Raw genomic sequence first — 23,634 nt, 5'->3', positions numbered from 1 at the left:
TTGCACACGTGCGTTCAATGTGTGCCATATTTCTAATAATTTTTTCTAATAATGTAATCTTTCGTTCTTTATTTCGAATTCATTGTTATCTTTTGAATGAATAACATTTTCTCCTTTAATTAATTATCGGAGACTTTAATGGAACTCTACATGAAATGTTTGAAAAATATAGACTATGGTACGAAGTAGTACAATTAAACAAGATAATACACGTAGAATTTTTTATGCACACATGTTTCCATATACGAGTTTCCGCGTACTATGTCATCGTATTTACGTAATATTATTGTATACCGTTTACAATATTATTTTTTTAGATCTAACTTTTCAATACAGTATATACATTTTGCCCTATATTTTTGCAATTTAATTCTATATTGCTTATTTAATGAAAAATAACTTTTTTGATAAATCGCTTTTCGTTCTTCGCATTTAATCTAGAATAAACTAGAAGAGAGAAGCATATAGTAATAAGTTATTATTTATATTGCTACTGCTTCACTATTTCTTATTATTGCAGGAGTTATTTCAGGGTCATGTGAGATTAAAAAATATGCCTGTGATTACGCTAAAGCTTCACTGATAATGGTTATGTACTCTTATTTGCAACTCATAATGATTCTAGCTGAAGTAGAGCATTCAGTTGGATTCTCTTAGTGAAAGGTACAAAATTTAGGTGCTGGTTCCAAGGAATATAGACATGGATTACTATGTGGGTGTTGATGTAGGAACAGGAAGTGCTCGAGCTGCTCTAGTGTCTTCCACAGGAAAGATACTGAAAATGACGACATGCCCACTTGAAATTTTCCACCCCGCTCCTAATTTTTATGAACAATCATCTGATAATATTTGGAGTGCAGTTTGCCATGTAGTAAAGGTACTAACTTCAGCTGAATTAATCTATATTGTTTATAATAAATTCAAATATCTATACATAATTTATTTATTATTGTTTGTAGTCAGTTGTAGCTGATATCTCTGCAGAATATGTACGGGGTATTGGCTTTGCTGCTACTTGTTCATTGGTAGCAATTGACAAAACAGGATCACCAGTCACAGTTAGTCCAACAGGTAAATTAACAAATGAATTGCAATTCTTCTTTCAATTGCACGAAATGTTTGTTTACCAATGGAATTTTTATTACAGGTGAAGATAAACAGAATGTTATATTATGGATGGACCATAGAGCACAGAAAGAAGCTGATTTTATAAATGAACAGAATCACGAGATGCTTCAGTATGTAGGTGGGAAAGTATCGTTAGAGATGCAAACACCCAAAATGTTGTGGCTCAAAAATAATCTACCTTCATCTTGGAACCGCGCAGCACTGCTATTTGATCTGCCTGATTTCTTAACCTGGAAAGCTACAGATTCTGAATCAAGGTAGCAATATTATTGTATGCCAGTACAAACACACGAATATTCTATTTACAACTTTCTAATCCGATTTCAGATCTCTATGCTCTTTGTGGAACTATAGCGCAAAAATTATTCAATTAGTTTTCGTTATTAGAGCAGCAATCAGTACACGTTAACAACAAAATTATGCACCATATCGTCGTTCACTGCTATGGGTATTTGGGGTCTTACAAAAAAGAAGGGTGATAATGAAACAATCATAACTACAAAAGAAGTTCTAATAGCAAAAGCCGATGCATTATACGAGCAAGAACAATACCAGGAAATACATGACCTTCTAATAAATTATAAAGTAATTACATTATGTATATCACTTATAAATGTAGATAACAAAACTGAACATTTTTCTAGGATAGCGGTGATATTGAAATTATATGGCGTTTGTGTAGAGCAATGTATAAATTGTCTAAAATTGTGAGCGAAGTAGATGGAAAGAAATTAATTTTCGAAGCTTATGATTTAATACTCAAGGCACTTGAAATAAAAGAGGATAATTGGGCTGCACACAAATGGGCATCGATTCTTCTTAATTCTAAGACTCTTTATGAAGGAGTAAAAGCACAAATAAAAGAGTCATATAATATTAAGAAACATATGCTGGTATATTTCATGATAATATATTAATATATATATGTAGTATATAATATATATATATATATTATACTTCTAAATATTTCGTTCCCTGACACAATGTCAAGCAATTGATCGAATATGTTTAATATCGCAGAGAGCAATGGAACTAAATCCAAAAGAACCGACACTTATGTACATGCTTGGTACTTGGTGCTATCAAGTTGCCGATTTAACATGGTATCAAAGAAAAATTGCATCTGTAATATTCGGAGAACCACCATCTTCATCATTCGAGGAAGCTCTAAAATACTTTGAAACCGCAGAGGAAATTGATCCCAATTTCTACAGTCAAAATTTATTAATGTTGGGCAAAACCTACTTAAAATTAAATCAAAAAGAGCTAGCTATGAAATATTTAAAAATGGCCCTTGAATATCCTGCAAAGAACGAAGATGATCGAGATGCTAAACAGGAAGCACAAAAGTTGTTAAAGAAATTTTAACAAACTCGACAGAAATTATAATCTATTATATGATAAATTGGAATTGAAGGGATAAAGTAAATTTAGAGTCAATCTTTTCAGTAGAAGTATAAAATTTATTTACTATAAAGTGCAATAGTACATATGTGCGATGAGCTTTTTATACATAACATCCAAGATATTAATCACTATTTGAAGATTTCAAACTACTATAAACATGTATATTTTATAAAATGTTTCATATTAAATATTTTATACAATCTTTAATAATATGTAAGAAAGTAAGTTAAATAATTAATTTCTAAGTCGAATTAATTTATCGGTCAGGAGAGTCTTCAACTTCATTCATCTCGTTGCGAATGGCGTCAAGTGCTTTTTGTTGCAAATTGGAGAGCATCCGGAGATATTGACGTGCTTCAGGACCGCCCATGTTCATTCCTTGTGTTCCCATCAAATGGCATAAAAGGAGAAGATGCAGGGCAAATTGTGTACGGAATTCACCACACGGGCAACTATAGTTTACTACAACGTAATCCGGTGGTAGTTGGTCTTCCGGAGGTGATGGTACGACATGCAAATGGTTATATCCAAGTCGGCACTGCTCCATCGTTTTGTTATAAGGCACAATCTGGAAAAATAAAATTCACAAATTGTTTAAGAAATCGGTGGAAGAAACGATTTGAAGGAAATAAAATACTTACTGCTCCAAGTGTGACGAAGATGTATAAGGATGTTTCCAAATGGGAAGGATTCTCGAACGTGAAGAACTTTCGAACTCGAAGTACTTCCAGAAATGTAGAATTTTAAAAATTGCAAAATTAAAGCTCTCTCAGAACTTTCAAACGTTCTGTTCGATGTTCGAATTGGGAATGAATTTCCGAGCTAGTTGCCGAGCTTATATAGTCGACAGAGTCTGTTAACACCACCATACTTGTTTGTAGATTAAGAATTTTATGAGACCCCCTAGTTAGCAGGCAGGTAAAACCTACACAGCTGTTAATTTGTTTAAGGGATAGACGGATTGGTGCGCGCGTATTCAGGTATTCGAAATTTCTTTCTTAATCCTCAATTACCAAAGTCCGAGAATGCTTCCGAGGATAAACGATCACGATAGAGTTGGAGCAAAATGCGATTGTAATTTATTATTAGTCGTCGAGTAGGAAGCGAATACATTGCTTTTTTTTTAAATTTACGCTCTTTAATAAATAATAATTTATGTGTCACCTCTATATGGGTTACATGGTTATCACCACTGGGCTATTAGAGCAACAATCGTCTCGGGCGGTAGTTTATGTTCTATGTTTACATTCGTAGGAGTTCGCCAATATTATAATTATGAGTTATTCGAAGTACGTATATCGCTTAAATATATTCGAACGAATGATATACTTTATACAGAATTATATACTGAAACATTGAACGATAGATACATCTACCATCGCTTTATTATTTCTTATGCATTAATTACACAGTCGTCGTATTAAGTATATAGTAAGTACAGCAGAGAATTATTTGTTCGGTAATAGTTGTCGGTTGAGCTATTCCGAAGATTATATCGTAAATATCGTTTGGCTTCGAATATATTTTATGATCAAGGGACAGCTTCTTGTTATTGGTATTTGGCGGAGGGTAACGATGAGTCAATGAGTCGTAAACTCCTAGGCAAGTTCAGGGAGAGGACAAGGGGTAGCTGCATAATTCAAAAGCGTTAATAGTTCCCGTTTTCCATTTGCTTGAAAGAACGATTCATTGTCGGTAGATATAAAGACGATATTATTCGTTATTTATTAGGAACGTACATTAATACAAGTTGTGCTTATAGAATTAAGTTGTAGAAAATAACGGCAGTAATTGATCAATGCGAGTATCGAAAATTGAATTTTAATTTCCGATGCTCTCGGATTCGTTAATTATTTAAATCTTTTAACAATGAATTTTAATATAAAATAAACTAGATCTTTATCCTTTTCTATCGCTTAAGATATTTTTATTGCTTTTTATTTCAACCGTATTATTATTTTCAACGTGTATTATTTCAATTTTCAGCGTGTATCTTAATTATTCGCGTATAATTAATATTATGAAATCGATTCGTTCGGTTTCTTTTATATCGTTTCAAAACGGGTAACTCAAGCTCTTCGAATTTCTCAAAGCTATCCCTTATTAAACGTTCGACAATTGGCCATTCACCTTTCGCATTTTATCTTGCTTCGCTTGAAATCGATTATAATAGGAAACTAATTATACTATTTAACCGCGCTAGTATATATTATGTATGCACGAGAATTAAAGATATTCAAGAAATTATTCCATGTTCAATTTGTACACCTATTTACAAATACAAATACTTTTACTTTACGAAAGTTTATTTCATGTACAGTCTTTCATGGCTGGAGTTAGCGTCATTAAAGCGTTCTCCATATTTTTCCTTTCTGTTTCGGTTTTAAGAGTACCCCATACTTTTTCCAGCTTTTGTTGTTGATATCTCTAAAAAACAAGTTTCAATTCGTCGACTCAATTTTGGAGCACGTATTTTTTAATTCTGATTCTGTATGATTTAACAATTTTACTTACTTTGATAAAGAGGAAACAATGTTTCAATGTTGCACCCACGTAAAGTATTTTTACTGATACTAAACGTCCTGCTATGTCATTTATGATTGGGATAGCCTTTAGTAAAAATTTGTGGGGGCCATGTCTGGTTTTCACTAATGCAATTTTTGTATGTATATTGCAATACTTTGCTAGAAAGAAAATTTTATAAAATCGTATATCACATATATATTCCAAATTCAATCTTCCGCTTTCAACTTATACCAATTTCAATGCAAAGATTTTATATTACCGCTAAAACCAGCTTTTATCGCTGCAACTCCAAAATCACCATACAACTGTTGTACTTTTTGTTGAATAGCATTATGCAAAATCATAGTTTTTAATTGTAAAGGCTTGTTAGATTTATCACCAACAGTTATTTCAAATATTATGTATCTACGAATATATGTAGAATTAATTACACAAATTGCACATTCGTGAAAACATAGATTGTAATAAAGTATTTAATAAAAATATATAATAAATAAATAGACATAATAATAGTTTATAATAAAAAAACATAGAAATTCTATTACTGAATTATCAAAATAAATAAACAAATGTAGAATATTTTATTACCTGTTTTTAAAGCGAACCATGGTTTTAGGTTATATGCAATACACTAAAGCATCAATTGCTCCAGAAAACAACACTTAGCAAGAGATTCCATAGTAAGAATATGAACAATTAATAAATTTACGCCATTTAATAACAAAATACTGATACATTGCACGTTTTCACAAAATTATAACATACGAAACGGCGCTGCATCCACGTGCACTGCACTTGATTATTCGATAGATAAGGTAATGCTAGGTCACTGTCAAACACAGTTGCACACGTGCGTTCAATGTGTGCCATATTTCTAATAATTTTTTCTAATAATGTAATCTTTCGTTCTTTATTTCGAATTCATTGTTATCTTTTGAATGAATAACATTTTCTCCTTTAATTAATTATCGGAGACTTTAATGGAACTCTACATGAAATGTTTGAAAAATATAGACTATGGTACGAAGTAGTACAATTAAACAAGATAATACACGTAGAATTTTTTATGCACACATGTTTCCATATACGAGTTTCCGCGTACTATGTCATCGTATTTACGTAATATTATTGTATACCGTTTACAATATTATTTTTTTAGATCTAACTTTTCAATACAGTATATACATTTTGCCCTATATTTTTGCAATTTAATTCTATATTGCTTATTTAATGAAAAATAACTTTTTTGATAAATCGCTTTTCGTTCTTCGCATTTAATCTAGAATAAACTAGAAGAGAGAAGCATATAGTAATAAGTTATTATTTATATTGCTACTGCTTCACTATTTCTTATTATTGCAGGAGTTATTTCAGGGTCATGTGAGATTAAAAAATATGCCTGTGATTACGCTAAAGCTTCACTGATAATGGTTATGTACTCTTATTTGCAACTCATAATGATTCTAGCTGAAGTAGAGCATTCAGTTGGATTCTCTTAGTGAAAGGTACAAAATTTAGGTGCTGGTTCCAAGGAATATAGACATGGATTACTATGTGGGTGTTGATGTAGGAACAGGAAGTGCTCGAGCTGCTCTAGTGTCTTCCACAGGAAAGATACTGAAAATGACGACATGCCCACTTGAAATTTTCCACCCCGCTCCTAATTTTTATGAACAATCATCTGATAATATTTGGAGTGCAGTTTGCCATGTAGTAAAGGTACTAACTTCAGCTGAATTAATCTATATTGTTTATAATAAATTCAAATATCTATACATAATTTATTTATTATTGTTTGTAGTCAGTTGTAGCTGATATCTCTGCAGAATATGTACGGGGTATTGGCTTTGCTGCTACTTGTTCATTGGTAGCAATTGACAAAACAGGATCACCAGTCACAGTTAGTCCAACAGGTAAATTAACAAATGAATTGCAATTCTTCTTTCAATTGCACGAAATGTTTGTTTACCAATGGAATTTTTATTACAGGTGAAGATAAACAGAATGTTATATTATGGATGGACCATAGAGCACAGAAAGAAGCTGATTTTATAAATGAACAGAATCACGAGATGCTTCAGTATGTAGGTGGGAAAGTATCGTTAGAGATGCAAACACCCAAAATGTTGTGGCTCAAAAATAATCTACCTTCATCTTGGAACCGCGCAGCACTGCTATTTGATCTGCCTGATTTCTTAACCTGGAAAGCTACAGATTCTGAATCAAGGTAGCAATATTATTGTATGCCAGTACAAACACACGAATATTCTATTTACAACTTTCTAATCCGATTTCAGATCTCTATGCTCTTTGTGGAACTATAGCGCAAAAATTATTCAATTAGTTTTCGTTATTAGAGCAGCAATCAGTACACGTTAACAACAAAATTATGTACCATATCGTCGTTCACTGCTATGGGTATTTGGGGTCTTACAAAAAAGAAGGGTGATAATGAAACAATCATAACTACAAAAGAAGTTCTAATAGCAAAAGCCGATGCATTATACGAGCAAGAACAATACCAGGAAATACATGACCTTCTAATAAATTATAAAGTAATTACATTATGTATATCACTTATAAATGTAGATAACAAAACTGAACATTTTTCTAGGATAGCGGTGATATTGAAATTATATGGCGTTTGTGTAGAGCAATGTATAAATTGTCTAAAATTGTGAGCGAAGTAGATGGAAAGAAATTAATTTTCGAAGCTTATGATTTAATACTCAAGGCACTTGAAATAAAAGAGGATAATTGGGCTGCACACAAATGGGCATCGATTCTTCTTAATTCTAAGACTCTTTATGAAGGAGTAAAAGCACAAATAAAAGAGTCATATAATATTAAGAAACATATGCTGGTATATTTCATGATAATATATTAATATATATATGTAGTATATAATATATATATATATATTATACTTCTAAATATTTCGTTCCCTGACACAATGTCAAGCAATTGATCGAATATGTTTAATATCGCAGAGAGCAATGGAACTAAATCCAAAAGAACCGACACTTATGTACATGCTTGGTACTTGGTGCTATCAAGTTGCCGATTTAACATGGTATCAAAGAAAAATTGCATCTGTAATATTCGGAGAACCACCATCTTCATCATTCGAGGAAGCTCTAAAATACTTTGAAACCGCAGAGGAAATTGATCCCAATTTCTACAGTCAAAATTTATTAATGTTGGGCAAAACCTACTTAAAATTAAATCAAAAAGAGCTAGCTATGAAATATTTAAAAATGGCCCTTGAATATCCTGCAAAGAACGAAGATGATCGAGATGCTAAACAGGAAGCACAAAAGTTGTTAAAGAAATTTTAACAAACTCGACAGAAATTATAATCTATTATATGATAAATTGGAATTGAAGGGATAAAGTAAATTTAGAGTCAATCTTTTCAGTAGAAGTATAAAATTTATTTACTATAAAGTGCAATAGTACATATGTGCGATGAGCTTTTTATACATAACATCTAAGATATTAATCACTATTTGAAGATTTCAAACTACTATAAACATGTATATTTTATAAAATGTTTCATATTAAATATTTTATACAATCTTTAATAATATGTAAGAAAATAAGTTAAATAATTAATTTCTAAGTCGAATTAATTTATCGGTCAGGAGAGACTTCAACTTCATTCATCTCGTTGCGAATGGCGTCAAGTGCTTCTTGTTGCAAATTGGAGAGCATCCGGAGATATTGACGTGCTTCAGGACCGCCCATGTTCATTCCTTGTGTTCCCATCAAATGGCATAAAAGGAGAAGATGCAGGGCAAATTGTGTACGGAATTCACCACACGGGCAACTATATTTTACTACAACGTAATCCGGTGGTAGTTGGTCTTCCGGAGGTGATGGTATGACATGCAAATGGTTATATCCAAGTCGGCACTGCTCCATCGTTTTGTTATAAGGCACAATCTGGAAAAATAAAATTCACAAATTGTTTAAGAAATCGGTGGAAGAAACGATTTGAAGGAAATAAAATACTTACTGCTCCAAGTGTGACGAAGATGTATAAGGATGTTTCCAAATGCGAAGGATTCTCGAACGTGAAGAACTTTCGAACTCGAAGTACTTCCAGAAATGTAGAATTTTAAAAATTGCAAAATTAAAGCTCTCTCAGAACTTTCAAACGTTCTGTTCGATGTTCGAATTGGGAATGAATTTCCGAGCTAGTTGCCGAGCTTATACAGTCGACAGAGTCTGTTACCACCACCATACTTGTTTGTAGATTAAGAATTTTATGAGACCCCCTAGTTAGCAGGCAGGTAAAACCTACACAGCTGTTAATTTGTTTAAGGGATAGACGGATTGGTGCGCGCGTATTCAGGTAGTCGAAATTTCTTTCTTAATCCTCAATTACCAAAGTCCGAGAATGCTTCCGAGGATAAACGATCACGATAGAGTTGGAGCAAAATGCGATTGTAATTTATTATTAGTCGTCGAGTAGGAAGCGAATACATTGCTTTTTTTTTAAATTTACGCTCTTTAATAAATAATAATTTATGTGTCACCTCTATATGGGTTACATGGTTATCACCACTGGGCTATTAGAGCAACAATCGTCTCGGGCGGTAGTTTATGTTCTATGTTTACATTCGTAGGAGTTCGCCAATATTATAATTATGAGTTATTCGAAGTACGTATATCGCTTAAATATATTCGAACGAATGATATACTTTATACAGAATTATATACTGAAACATTGAACGATAGATACATCTACCATCGCTTTATTATTTCTTATGCATTAATTACACAGTCGTCGTATTAAGTATATAGTAAGTACAGCAGAGAATTATTTGTTCGGTAATAGTTGTCGGTTGAGCTATTCCGAAGATTATATCGTAAATATCGTTTGGCTTCGAATATATTTTATGATCAAGGGACAGCTTCTTGTTATTGGTATTTGGCGGAGGGTAACGATGAGTCAATGAGTCGTAAACTCCTAGGCAAGTTCAGGGAGAGGACAAGGGGTAGCTGCATAATTCAAAAGCGTTAATAGTTCCCGTTTTCCATTTGCTTGAAAGAACGATTCATTGTCGGTAGATATAAAGACGATATTATTCGTTATTTATTAGGAACGTACATTAATACAAGTTGTGCTTATAGAATTAAGTTGTAGAAAATAACGGCAGTAATTGATCAATGCGAGTATCGAAAATTGAATTTTAATTTCCGATGCTCTCGGATTCGTTAATTATTTAAATCTTTTAACAATGAATTTTAATATAAAATAAACTAGATCTTTATCCTTTTCTATCGCTTAAGATATTTTTATTGCTTTTTATTTCAACCGTATTATTATTTTCAACGTGTATTATTTCAATTTTCAGCGTGTATCTTAATTATTCGCGTATAATTAATATTATGAAATCGATTCGTTCGGTTTCTTTTATATCGTTTCAAAACGGGTAACTCAAGCTCTTCGAATTTCTCAAAGCTATCCCTTATTAAACGTTCGACAATTGGCCATTCACCTGTCGCATTTTATCTTGCTTCGCTTGAAATCGATTATAATAGGAAACTAATTATACTATTTAACCGCGCTAGTATATATTATGTATGCACGAGAATTAAAGATATTCAAGAAATTATTCCATGTTCAATTTGTACACCTATTTACAAATACAAATACTTTTACTTTACGAAAGTTTATTTCATGTACAGTCTTTCATGGCTGGAGTTAGCGTCATTAAAGCGTTCTCCATATTTTTCCTTTCTGTTTCGGTTTTAAGAGTACCCCATACTTTTTCCAGCTTTTGTTGTTGATATCTCTAAAAAACAAGTTTCAATTCGTCGACTCAATTTTGGAGCACGTATTTTTTAATTCTGATTCTGTATGATTTAACAATTTTACTTACTTTGATAAAGAGGAAACAATGTTTCAATGTTGCACCCACGTAAAGTATTTTTACTGATACTAAACGTCCTGCTATGTCATTTATGATTGGGATAGCCTTTAGTAAAAATTTGTGGGGGCCATGTCCGGTTTTCACTAATGCAATTTTTGTATGTATATTGCAATACTTTGCTAGAAAGAAAATTTTATAAAATCGTATATCACATATATATTCCAAATTCAATCTTCCGCTTTCAACTTATACCAATTTCAATGCAAAGATTTTATATTACCGCTAAAACCAGCTTTTATCGCTGCAACTCCAAAATCACCATACAACTGTTGTACTTTTTGTTGAATAGCATTATGCAAAATCATAGTTTTTAATTGTAAAGGCTTGTTAGATTTATCACCAACAGTTATTTCAAATATTATGTATCTACGAATATATGTAGAATTAATTACACAAATTGCACATTCGTGAAAACATAGATTGTAATAAAGTATTTAATAAAAATATATAATAAATAAATAGACATAATAATAGTTTATAATAAAAAAACATAGAAATTCTATTACTGAATTATCAAAATAAATAAACAAATGTAGAATATTTTATTACCTGTTTTTAAAGCGAACCATGGTTTTAGGTTATATGCAATACACTAAAGCATCAATTGCTCCAGAAAACAACACTTAGCAAGAGATTCCATAGTAAGAATATGAACAATTAATAAATTTACGCCATTTAACAACAAAATACTGATACATTGCACGTTTTCACAAAATTATAACATACGAAACGGCGCTGCATCCACGTGCACTGCACTTGATTATTCGATAGATAAGGTAATGCTAGGTCACTGTCAAACACAGTTGCACACGTGCGTTCAATGTGTGCCATATTTCTAATAATTTTTTCTAATAATGTAATCTTTCGTTCTTTATTTCGAATTCATTGTTATCTTTTGAATGAATAACATTTTCTCCTTTAATTAATTATCGGAGACTTTAATGGAACTCTACATGAAATGTTTGAAAAATATAGACTATGGTACGAAGTAGTACAATTAAACAAGATAATACACGTAGAATTTTTTATGCACACATGTTTCCATATACGAGTTTCCGCGTACTATGTCATCGTATTTACGTAATATTATTGTATACCGTTTACAATATTATTTTTTTAGATCTAACTTTTCAATACAGTATATACATTTTGCCCTATATTTTTGCAATTTAATTCTATATTGCTTATTTAATGAAAAATAACTTTTTTGATAAATCGCTTTTCGTTCTTCGCATTTAATCTAGAATAAACTAGAAGAGAGAAGCATATAGTAATAAGTTATTATTTATATTGCTACTGCTTCACTATTTCTTATTATTGCAGGAGTTATTTCAGGGTCATGTGAGATTAAAAAATATGCCTGTGATTACGCTAAAGCTTCACTGATAATGGTTATGTACTCTTATTTGCAACTCATAATGATTCTACCTGAAGTAGAGCATTCAGTTGGATTCTCTTAGTGAAAGGTACAAAATTTAGGTGCTGGTTCCAAGGAATATAGACATGGATTACTATGTGGGTGTTGATGTAGGAACAGGAAGTGCTCGAGCTGCTCTAGTGTCTTCCACAGGAAAGATACTGAAAATGACGACATGCCCACTTGAAATTTTCCACCCCGCTCCTAATTTTTATGAACAATCATCTGATAATATTTGGAGTGCAGTTTGCCATGTAGTAAAGGTACTAACTTCAGCTGAATTAATCTATATTGTTTATAATAAATTCAAATATCTATACATAATTTATTTATTATTGTTTGTAGTCAGTTGTAGCTGATATCTCTGCAGAATATGTACGGGGTATTGGCTTTGCTGCTACTTGTTCATTGGTAGCAATTGACAAAACAGGATCACCAGTCACAGTTAGTCCAACAGGTAAATTAACAAATGAATTGCAATTCTTCTTTCAATTGCACGAAATGTTTGTTTACCAATGGAATTTTTATTACAGGTGAAGATAAACAGAATGTTATATTATGGATGGACCATAGAGCACAGAAAGAAGCTGATTTTATAAATGAACAGAATCACGAGATGCTTCAGTATGTAGGTGGGAAAGTATCGTTAGAGATGCAAACACCCAAAATGTTGTGGCTCAAAAATAATCTACCTTCATCTTGGAACCGCGCAGCACTGCTATTTGATCTGCCTGATTTCTTAACCTGGAAAGCTACAGATTCTGAATCAAGGTAGCAATATTATTGTATGCCAGTACAAACACACGAATATTCTATTTACAACTTTCTAATCCGATTTCAGATCTCTATGCTCTTTGTGGAACTATAGCGCAAAAATTATTCAATTAGTTTTCGTTATTAGAGCAGCAATCAGTACACGTTAACAACAAAATTATGCACCATATCGTCGTTCACTGCTATGGGTATTTGGGGTCTTACAAAAAAGAAGGGTGATAATGAAACAATCATAACTACAAAAGAAGTTCTAATAGCAAAAGCCGATGCATTATACGAGCAAGAACAATACCAGGAAATACATGACCTTCTAATAAATTATAAAGTAATTACATTATGTATATCACTTATAAATGTAGATAACAAAACTGAACATTTTTCTAGGATAGCGGTGATATTGAAATTATATGGCGTTTGTGTAGAGCAATGTATAAATTGTCTAAAATTGTGAGCGAAGTAGATGGAAAGAAATTAATTTTCGAAGCTTATGATTTAATACTCAAGGCACTTGAAATAAAAGAGGATAATTGGGCTGCACACAAATGGGCATCGATTCTTCTTAATTCTAAGACTCTTTATGAAGGAGTAAAAGCACAAATAAAAGAGTCATATAATATTAAGAAACATATGCTGGTATATTTCATGATAATATATTAATATATATATGTAGTATATAATATATATATATATATTATACTTCTAAATATTTCGTTCCCTGACACAATGTCAAGCAATTGATCGAATATGTTTAATATCGCAGAGAGCAATGGAACTAAATCCAAAAGAACCGACACTTATGTACATGCTTGGTACTTGGTGCTATCAAGTTGCCGATTTAACATGGTATCAAAGAAAAATTGCATCTGTAATATTCGGAGAACCACCATCTTCATCATTCGAGGAAGCTCTAAAATACTTTGAAACCGCAGAGGAAATTGATCCCAATTTCTACAGTCAAAATTTATTAATGTTGGGCAAAACCTACTTAAAATTAAATCAAAAAGAGCTAGCTATGAAATATTTAAAAATGGCCCTTGAATATCCTGCAAAGAACGAAGATGATCGAGATGCTAAACAGGAAGCACAAAAGTTGTTAAAGAAATTTTAACAAACTCGACAGAAATTATAATCTATTATATGATAAATTGGAATTGAAGGGATAAAGTAAATTTAGAGTCAATCTTTTCAATAGAAGTATAAAATTTATTTACTATAAAGTGCAATAGTACATATGTGCGATGAGCTTTTTATACATAACATCTAAGATATTAATCACTATTTGAAGATTTCAAACTACTATAAACATGTATATTTTATAAAATGTTTCATATTAAATATTTTATACAATCTTTAATAATATGTAAGAAAATAAGTTAAATAATTAATTTCTAAGTCGAATTAATTTATCGGTCAGGAGAGACTTCAACTTCATTCATCTCGTTGCGAATGGCGTCAAGTGCTTCTTGTTGCAAATTGGAGAGCATCCGGAGATATTGACGTGCTTCAGGACCGCCCATGTTCATTCCTTGTGTTCCCATCAAATGGCATAAAAGGAGAAGATGCAGGGCAAATTGTGTACGGAATTCACCACACGGGCAACTATATTTTACTACAACGTAATCCGGTGGTAGTTGGTCTTCCGGAGGTGATGGTATGACATGCAAATGGTTATATCCAAGTCGGCACTGCTCCATCGTTTTGTTATAAGGCACAATCTGGAAAAATAAAATTCACAAATTGTTTAAGAAATCGGTGGAAGAAACGATTTGAAGGAAATAAAATACTTACTGCTCCAAGTGTGACGAAGATGTATAAGGATGTTTCCAAATGCGAAGGATTCTCGAACGTGAAGAACTTTCGAACTCGAAGTACTTCCAGAAATGTAGAATTTTAAAAATTGCAAAATTAAAGCTCTCTCAGAACTTTCAAACGTTCTGTTCGATGTTCGAATTGGGAATGAATTTCCGAGCTAGTTGCCGAGCTTATACAGTCGACAGAGTCTGTTACCACCACCATACTTGTTTGTAGATTAAGAATTTTATGAGACCCCCTAGTTAGCAGGCAGGTAAAACCTACACAGCTGTTAATTTGTTTAAGGGATAGACGGATTGGTGCGCGCGTATTCAGGTAGTCGAAATTTCTTTCTTAATCCTCAATTACCAAAGTCCGAGAATGCTTCCGAGGATAAACGATCACGATAGAGTTGGAGCAAAATGCGATTGTAATTTATTATTAGTCGTCGAGTAGGAAGCGAATACATTGCTTTTTTTTTAAATTTACGCTCTTTAATAAATAATAATTTATGTGTCACCTCTATATGGGTTACATGGTTATCACCACTGGGCTATTAGAGCAACAATCGTCTCGGGCGGTAGTTTATGTTCTATGTTTACATTCGTAGGAGTTCGCCAATATTATAATTATGAGTTATTCGAAGTACGTATATCGCTTAAATATATTCGAACGAATGATATACTTTATACAGAATTATATACTGAAACATTGAACGATAGATACATCTACCATCGCTTTATTATTTCTTATGCATTAATTACACAGTCGTCGTATTAAGTATATAGTAAGTACAGCAGAGAATTATTTGTTCGGTAATAGTTGTCGGTTGAGCTATTCCGAAGATTATATCGTAAATATCGTTTGGCTTCGAATATATTTTATGATCAAGGGACAGCTTCTTGTTATTGGTATTTGGCGGAGGGTAACGATGAGTCAATGAGTCGTAAACTCCTAGGCAAGTTCAGGGAGAGGACAAGGGGTAGCTGCATAATTCAAAAGCGTTAATAGTTCCCGTTTTCCATTTGCTTGAAAGAACGATTCATTGTCGGTAGATATAAAGACGATATTATTCGTTATTTATTAGGAACGTACATTAATACAAGTTGTGCTTATAGAATTAAGTTGTAGAAAATAACGGCAGTAATTGATCAATGCGAGTATCGAAAATTGAATTTTAATTTCCGATGCTCTCGGATTCGTTAATTATTTAAATCTTTTAACAATGAATTTTAATATAAAATAAACTAGATCTTTATCCTTTTCTATCGCTTAAGATATTTTTATTGCTTTTTATTTCAACCGTATTATTATTTTCAACGTGTATTATTTCAATTTTCAGCGTGTATCTTAATTATTCGCGTATAATTAATATTATGAAATCGATTCGTTCGGTTTCTTTTATATCGTTTCAAAACGGGTAACTCAAGCTCTTCGAATTTCTCAAAGCTATCCCTTATTAAACGTTCGACAATTGGCCATTCACCTTTCGCATTTTATCTTGCTTCGCTTGAAATCGATTATAATAGGAAACTAATTATACTATTTAACCGCGCTAGTATATATTATGTATGCACGAGAATTAAAGATATTCAAGAAATTATTCCATGTTCAATTTGTACACCTATTTACAAATACAAATACTTTTACTTTACGAAAGTTTATTTCATGTACAGTCTTTCATGGCTGGAGTTAGCGTCATTAAAGCGTTCTCCATATTTTTCCTTTCTGTTTCGGTTTTAAGAGTACCCCATACTTTTTCCAGCTTTTGTTGTTGATATCTCTAAAAAACAAGTTTCAATTCGTCGACTCAATTTTGGAGCACGTATTTTTTAATTCTGATTCTGTATGATTTAACAATTTTACTTACTTTGATAAAGAGGAAACAATGTTTCAATGTTGCACCCACGTAAAGTATTTTTACTGATACTAAACGTCCTGCTATGTCATTTATGATTGGGATAGCCTTTAGTAAAAATTTGTGGGGGCCATGTCCGGTTTTCACTAATGCAATTTTTGTATGTATATTGCAATACTTTGCTAGAAAGAAAATTTTATAAAATCGTATATCACATATATATTCCAAATTCAATCTTCCGCTTTCAACTTATACCAATTTCAATGCAAAGATTTTATATTACCGCTAAAACCAGCTTTTATCGCTGCAACTCCAAAATCACCATACAACTGTTGTACTTTTTGTTGAATAGCATTATGCAAAATCATAGTTTTTAATTGTAAAGGCTTGTTAGATTTATCACCAACAGTTATTTCAAATATTATGTATCTACGAATATATGTAGAATTAATTACACAAATTGCACATTCGTGAAAACATAGATTGTAATAAAGTATTTAATAAAAATATATAATAAATAAATAGACATAATAATAGTTTATAATAAAAAAACATAGAAATTCTATTACTGAATTATCAAAATAAATAAACAAATGTAGAATATTTTATTACCTGTTTTTAAAGCGAACCATGGTTTTAGGTTATATGCAATACACTAAAGCATCAATTGCTCCAGAAAACAACACTTAGCAAGAGATTCCATAGTAAGAATATGAACAATTAATAAATTTACGCCATTTAACAACAAAATACTGATACATTGCACGTTTTCACAAAATTATAACATACGAAACGGCGCTGCATCCACGTGCACTGCACTTGATTATTCGATAGATAAGGTAATGCTAGGTCACTGTCAAACACAGTTGCACACGTGCGTTCAATGTGTGCCATATTTCTAATAATTTTTTCTAATAATGTAATCTTTCGTTCTTTATTTCGAATTCATTGTTATCTTTTGAATGAATAACATTTTCTCCTTTAATTAATTATCGGAGACTTTAATGGAACTCTACATGAAATGTTTGAAAAATATAGACTATGGTACGAAGTAGTACAATTAAACAAGATAATACACGTAGAATTTTTTATGCACACATGTTTCCATATACGAGTTTCCGCGTACTATGTCATCGTATTTACGTAATATTATTGTATACCGTTTACAATATTATTTTTTTAGATCTAACTTTTCAATACAGTATATACATTTTGCCCTATATTTTTGCAATTTAATTCTATATTGCTTATTTAATGAAAAATAACTTTTTTGATAAATCGCTTTTCGTTCTTCGCATTTAATCTAGAATAAACTAGAAGAGAGAAGCATATAGTAATAAGTTATTATTTATATTGCTACTGCTTCACTATTTCTTATTATTGCAGGAGTTATTTCAGGGTCATGTGAGATTAAAAAATATGCCTGTGATTACGCTAAAGCTTCACTGATAATGGTTATGTACTCTTATTTGCAACTCATAATGATTCTAGCTGAAGTAGAGCATTCAGTTGGATTCTCTTAGTGAAAGGTACAAAATTTAGGTGCTGGTTCCAAGGAATATAGACATGGATTACTATGTGGGTGTTGATGTAGGAACAGGAAGTGCTCGAGCTGCTCTAGTGTCTTCCACAGGAAAGATACTGAAAATGACGACATGCCCACTTGAAATTTTCCACCCCGCTCCTAATTTTTATGAACAATCATCTGATAATATTTGGAGTGCAGTTTGCCATGTAGTAAAGGTACTAACTTCAGCTGAATTAATCTATATTGTTTATAATAAATTCAAATATCTATACATAATTTATTTATTATTGTTTGTAGTCAGTTGTAGCTGATATCTCTGCAGAATATGTACGGGGTATTGGCTTTGCTGCTACTTGTTCATTGGTAGCAATTGACAAAACAGGATCACCAGTCACAGTTAGTCCAACAGGTAAATTAACAAATGAATTGCAATTCTTCTTTCAATTGCACGAAATGTTTGTTTACCAATGGAATTTTTATTACAGGTGAAGATAAACAGAATGTTATATTATGGATGGACCATAGAGCACAGAAAGAAGCTGATTTTATAAATGAACAGAATCACGAGATGCTTCAGTATGTAGGTGGGAAAGTATCGTTAGAGATGCAAACACCCAAAATGTTGTGGCTCAAAAATAATCTACCTTCATCTTGGAACCGCGCAGCACTGCTATTTGATCTGCCTGATTTCTTAACCTGGAAAGCTACAGATTCTGAATCAAGGTAGCAATATTATTGTATGCCAGTACAAACACACGAATATTCTATTTACAACTTTCTAATCCGATTTCAGATCTCTATGCTCTTTGTGGAACTATAGCGCAAAAATTATTCAATTAGTTTTCGTTATTAGAGCAGCAATCAGTACACGTTAACAACAAAATTATGCACCATATCGTCGTTCACTGCTATGGGTATTTGGGGTCTTACAAAAAAGAAGGGTGATAATGAAACAATCATAACTACAAAAGAAGTTCTAATAGCAAAAGCCGATGCATTATACGAGCAAGAACAATACCAGGAAATACATGACCTTCTAATAAATTATAAAGTAATTACATTATGTATATCACTTATAAATGTAGATAACAAAACTGAACATTTTTCTAGGATAGCGGTGATATTGAAATTATATGGCGTTTGTGTAGAGCAATGTATAAATTGTCTAAAATTGTGAGCGAAGTAGATGGAAAGAAATTAATTTTCGAAGCTTATGATTTAATACTCAAGGCACTTGAAATAAAAGAGGATAATTGGGCTGCACACAAATGGGCATCGATTCTTCTTAATTCTAAGACTCTTTATGAAGGAGTAAAAGCACAAATAAAAGAGTCATATAATATTAAGAAACATATGCTGGTATATTTCATGATAATATATTAATATATATATGTAGTATATAATATATATATATATATTATACTTCTAAATATTTCGTTCCCTGACACAATGTCAAGCAATTGATCGAATATGTTTAATATCGCAGAGAGCAATGGAACTAAATCCAAAAGAACCGACACTTATGTACATGCTTGGTACTTGGTGCTATCAAGTTGCCGATTTAACATGGTATCAAAGAAAAATTGCATCTGTAATATTCGGAGAACCACCATCTTCATCATTCGAGGAAGCTCTAAAATACTTTGAAACCGCAGAGGAAATTGATCCCAATTTCTACAGTCAAAATTTATTAATGTTGGGCAAAACCTACTTAAAATTAAATCAAAAAGAGCTAGCTATGAAATATTTAAAAATGGCCCTTGAATATCCTGCAAAGAACGAAGATGATCGAGATGCTAAACAGGAAGCACAAAAGTTGTTAAAGAAATTTTAACAAACTCGACAGAAATTATAATCTATTATATGATAAATTGGAATTGAAGGGATAAAGTAAATTTAGAGTCAATCTTTTCAATAGAAGTATAAAATTTATTTACTATAAAGTGCAATAGTACATATGTGCGATGAGCTTTTTATACATAACATCTAAGATATTAATCACTATTTGAAGATTTCAAACTACTATAAACATGTATATTTTATAAAATGTTTCATATTAAATATTTTATACAATCTTTAATAATATGTAAGAAAATAAGTTAAATAATTAATTTCTAAGTCGAATTAATTTATCGGTCAGGAGAGACTTCAACTTCATTCATCTCGTTGCGAATGGCGTCAAGTGCTTCTTGTTGCAAATTGGAGAGCATCCGGAGATATTGACGTGCTTCAGGACCGCCCATGTTCATTCCTTGTGTTCCCATCAAATGGCATAAAAGGAGAAGATGCAGGGCAAATTGTGTACGGAATTCACCACACGGGCAACTATATTTTACTACAACGTAATCCGGTGGTAGTTGGTCTTCCGGAGGTGATGGTATGACATGCAAATGGTTATATCCAAGTCGGCACTGCTCCATCGTTTTGTTATAAGGCACAATCTGGAAAAATAAAATTCACAAATTGTTTAAGAAATCGGTGGAAGAAACGATTTGAAGGAAATAAAATACTTACTGCTCCAAGTGTGACGAAGATGTATAAGGATGTTTCCAAATGCGAAGGATTCTCGAACGTGAAGAACTTTCGAACTCGAAGTACTTCCAGAAATGTAGAATTTTAAAAATTGCAAAATTAAAGCTCTCTCAGAACTTTCAAACGTTCTGTTCGATGTTCGAATTGGGAATGAATTTCCGAGCTAGTTGCCGAGCTTATACAGTCGACAGAGTCTGTTACCACCACCATACTTGTTTGTAGATTAAGAATTTTATGAGACCCCCTAGTTAGCAGGCAGGTAAAACCTACACAGCTGTTAATTTGTTTAAGGGATAGACGGATTGGTGCGCGCGTATTCAGGTAGTCGAAATTTCTTTCTTAATCCTCAATTACCAAAGTCCGAGAATGCTTCCGAGGATAAACGATCACGATAGAGTTGGAGCAAAATGCGATTGTAATTTATTATTAGTCGTCGAGTAGGAAGCGAATACATTGCTTTTTTTTTAAATTTACGCTCTTTAATAAATAATAATTTATGTGTCACCTCTATATGGGTTACATGGTTATCACCACTGGGCTATTAGAGCAACAATCGTCTCGGGCGGTAGTTTATGTTCTATGTTTACATTCGTAGGAGTTCGCCAATATTATAATTATGAGTTATTCGAAGTACGTATATCGCTTAAATATATTCGAACGAATGATATACTTTATACAGAATTATATACTGAAACATTGAACGATAGATACATCTACCATCGCTTTATTATTTCTTATGCATTAATTACACAGTCGTCGTATTAAGTATATAGTAAGTACAGCAGAGAATTATTTGTTCGGTAATAGTTGTCGGTTGAGCTATTCCGAAGATTATATCGTAAATATCGTTTGGCTTCGAATATATTTTATGATCAAGGGACAGCTTCTTGTTATTGGTATTTGGCGGAGGGTAACGATGAGTCAATGAGTCGTAAACTCCTAGGCAAGTTCAGGGAGAGGACAAGGGGTAGCTGCATAATTCAAAAGCGTTAATAGTTCCCGTTTTCCATTTGCTTGAAAGAACGATTCATTGTCGGTAGATATAAAGACGATATTATTCGTTATTTATTAGGAACGTACATTAATACAAGTTGTGCTTATAGAATTAAGTTGTAGAAAATAACGGCAGTAATTGATCAATGCGAGTATCGAAAATTGAATTTTAATTTCCGATGCTCTCGGATTCGTTAATTATTTAAATCTTTTAACAATGAATTTTAATATAAAATAAACTAGATCTTTATCCTTTTCTATCGCTTAAGATATTTTTATTGCTTTTTATTTCAACCGTATTATTATTTTCAACGTGTATTATTTCAATTTTCAGCGTGTATCTTAATTATTCGCGTATAATTAATATTATGAAATCGATTCGTTCGGTTTCTTTTATATCGTTTCAAAACGGGTAACTCAAGCTCTTCGAATTTCTCAAAGCTATCCCTTATTAAACGTTCGACAATTGGCCATTCACCTTTCGCATTTTATCTTGCTTCGCTTGAAATCGATTATAATAGGAAACTAATTATACTATTTAACCGCGCTAGTATATATTATGTATGCACGAGAATTAAAGATATTCAAGAAATTATTCCATGTTCAATTTGTACACCTATTTACAAATACAAATACTTTTACTTTACGAAAGTTTATTTCATGTACAGTCTTTCATGGCTGGAGTTAGCGTCATTAAAGCGTTCTCCATATTTTTCCTTTCTGTTTCGGTTTTAAGAGTACCCCATACTTTTTCCAGCTTTTGTTGTTGATATCTCTAAAAAACAAGTTTCAATTCGTCGACTCAATTTTGGAGCACGTATTTTTTAATTCTGATTCTGTATGATTTAACAATTTTACTTACTTTGATAAAGAGGAAACAATGTTTCAATGTTGCACCCACGTAAAGTATTTTTACTGATACTAAACGTCCTGCTATGTCATTTATGATTGGGATAGCCTTTAGTAAAAATTTGTGGGGGCCATGTCCGGTTTTCACTAATGCAATTTTTGTATGTATATTGCAATACTTTGCTAGAAAGAAAATTTTATAAAATCGTATATCACATATATATTCCAAATTCAATCTTCCGCTTTCAACTTATACCAATTTCAATGCAAAGATTTTATATTACCGCTAAAACCAGCTTTTATCGCTGCAACTCCAAAATCACCATACAACTGTTGTACTTTTTGTTGAATAGCATTATGCAAAATCATAGTTTTTAATTGTAAAGGCTTGTTAGATTTATCACCAACAGTTATTTCAAATATTATGTATCTACGAATATATGTAGAATTAATTACACAAATTGCACATTCGTGAAAACATAGATTGTAATAAAGTATTTAATAAAAATATATAATAAATAAATAGACATAATAATAGTTTATAATAAAAAAACATAGAAATTCTATTACTGAATTATCAAAATAAATAAACAAATGTAGAATATTTTATTACCTGTTTTTAAAGCGAACCATGGTTTTAGGTTATATGCAATACACTAAAGCATCAATTGCTCCAGAAAACAACACTTAGCAAGAGATTCCATAGTAAGAATATGAACAATTAATAAATTTACGCCATTTAACAACAAAATACTGATACATTGCACGTTTTCACAAAATTATAACATACGAAACGGCGCTGCATCCACGTGCACTGCACTTGATTATTCGATAGATAAGGTAATGCTAGGTCACTGTCAAACACAGTTGCACACGTGCGTTCAATGTG

At 32.0% G+C, this 23,634-nt stretch overlaps 8 protein-coding genes across 17 annotated transcripts; 4 read left to right on the top strand and 4 right to left on the bottom strand.

Annotated features, from left to right (window-relative positions):
* Nucleotides 1-32: 32 nt before the first annotated feature.
* On the top strand, nucleotides 33-4,782 carry LOC125385168 (regulator of microtubule dynamics protein 1-like). 3 transcript variants are annotated; one of them, XR_007224191.1, is made up of 8 exons: nucleotides 33-178; nucleotides 521-877; nucleotides 960-1,071; nucleotides 1,148-1,385; nucleotides 1,456-1,713; nucleotides 1,773-2,021; nucleotides 2,149-3,039; nucleotides 3,135-4,782. XR_007224191.1 is itself a non-coding variant. In XM_048406166.1 (8 exons), the coding sequence occupies exons 6-8, from the start codon at nucleotides 1,573-1,575 to the stop codon at nucleotides 2,494-2,496; spliced, it is 738 nt and encodes a 245-aa protein (XP_048262123.1). In that variant the 5' UTR covers nucleotides 33-178; nucleotides 521-663; nucleotides 729-877; nucleotides 960-1,071; nucleotides 1,148-1,385; nucleotides 1,456-1,572; the 3' UTR covers nucleotides 2,497-4,782. The 3 variants fall into 3 exon arrangements, 2 of the variants coding, with proteins under 2 accessions (XP_048262123.1, XP_048262122.1); XM_048406166.1 differs by having other exon boundaries at nucleotides 521-663; nucleotides 729-877; nucleotides 2,149-4,782; XM_048406165.1 differs by lacking the exon at nucleotides 33-178 and adding an exon at nucleotides 187-277 and having other exon boundaries at nucleotides 2,149-4,782.
* A 41-nt stretch (nucleotides 4,783-4,823) lies between these two features.
* On the bottom strand, nucleotides 4,824-5,805 carry LOC125385175 (ribonuclease P/MRP protein subunit POP5-like). The gene is made up of 4 exons (XM_048406176.1): nucleotides 5,650-5,805; nucleotides 5,321-5,466; nucleotides 5,050-5,219; nucleotides 4,824-4,962 (listed from the first exon to the last, which is right to left on the bottom strand). Exons 1-4 carry the CDS (start codon nucleotides 5,667-5,669, stop codon nucleotides 4,846-4,848), a joined length of 453 nt encoding a protein of 150 aa, XP_048262133.1. The 5' UTR covers nucleotides 5,670-5,805; the 3' UTR covers nucleotides 4,824-4,845.
* An 87-nt stretch (nucleotides 5,806-5,892) lies between these two features.
* LOC125385159 (regulator of microtubule dynamics protein 1-like) lies at nucleotides 5,893-9,221 on the top strand. Of its 4 annotated transcripts, none has more exons than XR_007224180.1 (8): nucleotides 5,893-6,081; nucleotides 6,424-6,780; nucleotides 6,863-6,974; nucleotides 7,051-7,288; nucleotides 7,359-7,616; nucleotides 7,676-7,924; nucleotides 8,052-8,942; nucleotides 9,038-9,221. XR_007224180.1 is itself a non-coding variant. In XM_048406140.1 (8 exons), the coding sequence occupies exons 6-8, from the start codon at nucleotides 7,476-7,478 to the stop codon at nucleotides 8,397-8,399; spliced, it is 738 nt and encodes a 245-aa protein (XP_048262097.1). In that variant the 5' UTR covers nucleotides 5,893-6,081; nucleotides 6,424-6,566; nucleotides 6,632-6,780; nucleotides 6,863-6,974; nucleotides 7,051-7,288; nucleotides 7,359-7,475; the 3' UTR covers nucleotides 8,400-9,221. The 4 variants fall into 4 exon arrangements, 3 of the variants coding, with proteins under 3 accessions (XP_048262097.1, XP_048262096.1, XP_048262095.1); XM_048406140.1 differs by having other exon boundaries at nucleotides 6,424-6,566; nucleotides 6,632-6,780; nucleotides 8,052-9,221; XM_048406139.1 differs by lacking the exon at nucleotides 5,893-6,081 and adding an exon at nucleotides 6,091-6,180 and having other exon boundaries at nucleotides 8,052-9,221.
* Nucleotides 9,222-10,726: 1,505 nt separating this feature from the next.
* On the bottom strand, nucleotides 10,727-11,781 carry LOC125385182 (ribonuclease P/MRP protein subunit POP5-like). Its single transcript, XM_048406184.1, has 4 exons — nucleotides 11,553-11,781; nucleotides 11,224-11,369; nucleotides 10,953-11,122; nucleotides 10,727-10,865 (listed from the first exon to the last, which is right to left on the bottom strand). Exons 1-4 carry the CDS (start codon nucleotides 11,570-11,572, stop codon nucleotides 10,749-10,751), a joined length of 453 nt encoding a protein of 150 aa, XP_048262141.1. The 5' UTR covers nucleotides 11,573-11,781; the 3' UTR covers nucleotides 10,727-10,748.
* Nucleotides 11,782-11,838: 57 nt separating this feature from the next.
* On the top strand, nucleotides 11,839-16,588 carry LOC125385156 (regulator of microtubule dynamics protein 1-like). Of its 3 annotated transcripts, XR_007224176.1 has the most exons (8): nucleotides 11,839-11,984; nucleotides 12,327-12,683; nucleotides 12,766-12,877; nucleotides 12,954-13,191; nucleotides 13,262-13,519; nucleotides 13,579-13,827; nucleotides 13,955-14,845; nucleotides 14,941-16,588. XR_007224176.1 is itself a non-coding variant. In XM_048406130.1 (7 exons), the coding sequence occupies exons 5-7, from the start codon at nucleotides 13,379-13,381 to the stop codon at nucleotides 14,300-14,302; spliced, it is 738 nt and encodes a 245-aa protein (XP_048262087.1). In that variant the 5' UTR covers nucleotides 11,839-11,984; nucleotides 12,327-12,683; nucleotides 12,766-12,877; nucleotides 12,954-13,191; nucleotides 13,262-13,378; the 3' UTR covers nucleotides 14,303-16,588. The 3 variants fall into 3 exon arrangements, 2 of the variants coding, with proteins under 2 accessions (XP_048262087.1, XP_048262088.1); XM_048406130.1 differs by having other exon boundaries at nucleotides 13,955-16,588; XM_048406131.1 differs by lacking the exon at nucleotides 11,839-11,984 and adding an exon at nucleotides 11,996-12,083 and having other exon boundaries at nucleotides 13,955-16,588.
* A 41-nt stretch (nucleotides 16,589-16,629) lies between these two features.
* LOC125385181 (ribonuclease P/MRP protein subunit POP5-like) lies at nucleotides 16,630-17,684 on the bottom strand. Its single transcript, XM_048406183.1, has 4 exons — nucleotides 17,456-17,684; nucleotides 17,127-17,272; nucleotides 16,856-17,025; nucleotides 16,630-16,768 (listed from the first exon to the last, which is right to left on the bottom strand). Exons 1-4 carry the CDS (start codon nucleotides 17,473-17,475, stop codon nucleotides 16,652-16,654), a joined length of 453 nt encoding a protein of 150 aa, XP_048262140.1. The 5' UTR covers nucleotides 17,476-17,684; the 3' UTR covers nucleotides 16,630-16,651.
* A 57-nt stretch (nucleotides 17,685-17,741) lies between these two features.
* On the top strand, nucleotides 17,742-22,491 carry LOC125385164 (regulator of microtubule dynamics protein 1-like). 3 transcript variants are annotated; one of them, XR_007224187.1, is made up of 8 exons: nucleotides 17,742-17,887; nucleotides 18,230-18,586; nucleotides 18,669-18,780; nucleotides 18,857-19,094; nucleotides 19,165-19,422; nucleotides 19,482-19,730; nucleotides 19,858-20,748; nucleotides 20,844-22,491. XR_007224187.1 is itself a non-coding variant. In XM_048406157.1 (8 exons), the coding sequence occupies exons 6-8, from the start codon at nucleotides 19,282-19,284 to the stop codon at nucleotides 20,203-20,205; spliced, it is 738 nt and encodes a 245-aa protein (XP_048262114.1). In that variant the 5' UTR covers nucleotides 17,742-17,887; nucleotides 18,230-18,372; nucleotides 18,438-18,586; nucleotides 18,669-18,780; nucleotides 18,857-19,094; nucleotides 19,165-19,281; the 3' UTR covers nucleotides 20,206-22,491. The 3 variants fall into 3 exon arrangements, 2 of the variants coding, with proteins under 2 accessions (XP_048262114.1, XP_048262113.1); XM_048406157.1 differs by having other exon boundaries at nucleotides 18,230-18,372; nucleotides 18,438-18,586; nucleotides 19,858-22,491; XM_048406156.1 differs by lacking the exon at nucleotides 17,742-17,887 and adding an exon at nucleotides 17,896-17,986 and having other exon boundaries at nucleotides 19,858-22,491.
* A 41-nt stretch (nucleotides 22,492-22,532) lies between these two features.
* On the bottom strand, nucleotides 22,533-23,587 carry LOC125385180 (ribonuclease P/MRP protein subunit POP5-like). Its single transcript, XM_048406182.1, has 4 exons — nucleotides 23,359-23,587; nucleotides 23,030-23,175; nucleotides 22,759-22,928; nucleotides 22,533-22,671 (listed from the first exon to the last, which is right to left on the bottom strand). Exons 1-4 carry the CDS (start codon nucleotides 23,376-23,378, stop codon nucleotides 22,555-22,557), a joined length of 453 nt encoding a protein of 150 aa, XP_048262139.1. The 5' UTR covers nucleotides 23,379-23,587; the 3' UTR covers nucleotides 22,533-22,554.
* Nucleotides 23,588-23,634: the final 47 nt, after the last annotated feature.

Source organism: Bombus terrestris, chromosome 5, assembly GCF_910591885.1.
Source record: "Bombus terrestris chromosome 5, iyBomTerr1.2, whole genome shotgun sequence".
NCBI classification, from domain to species: Eukaryota; Metazoa; Arthropoda; class Insecta; order Hymenoptera; family Apidae; genus Bombus; species Bombus terrestris.
The sequence above is the reverse complement of the archived record's forward strand: the minus strand, read 5'-3'. Positions and strand labels throughout refer to the sequence as shown.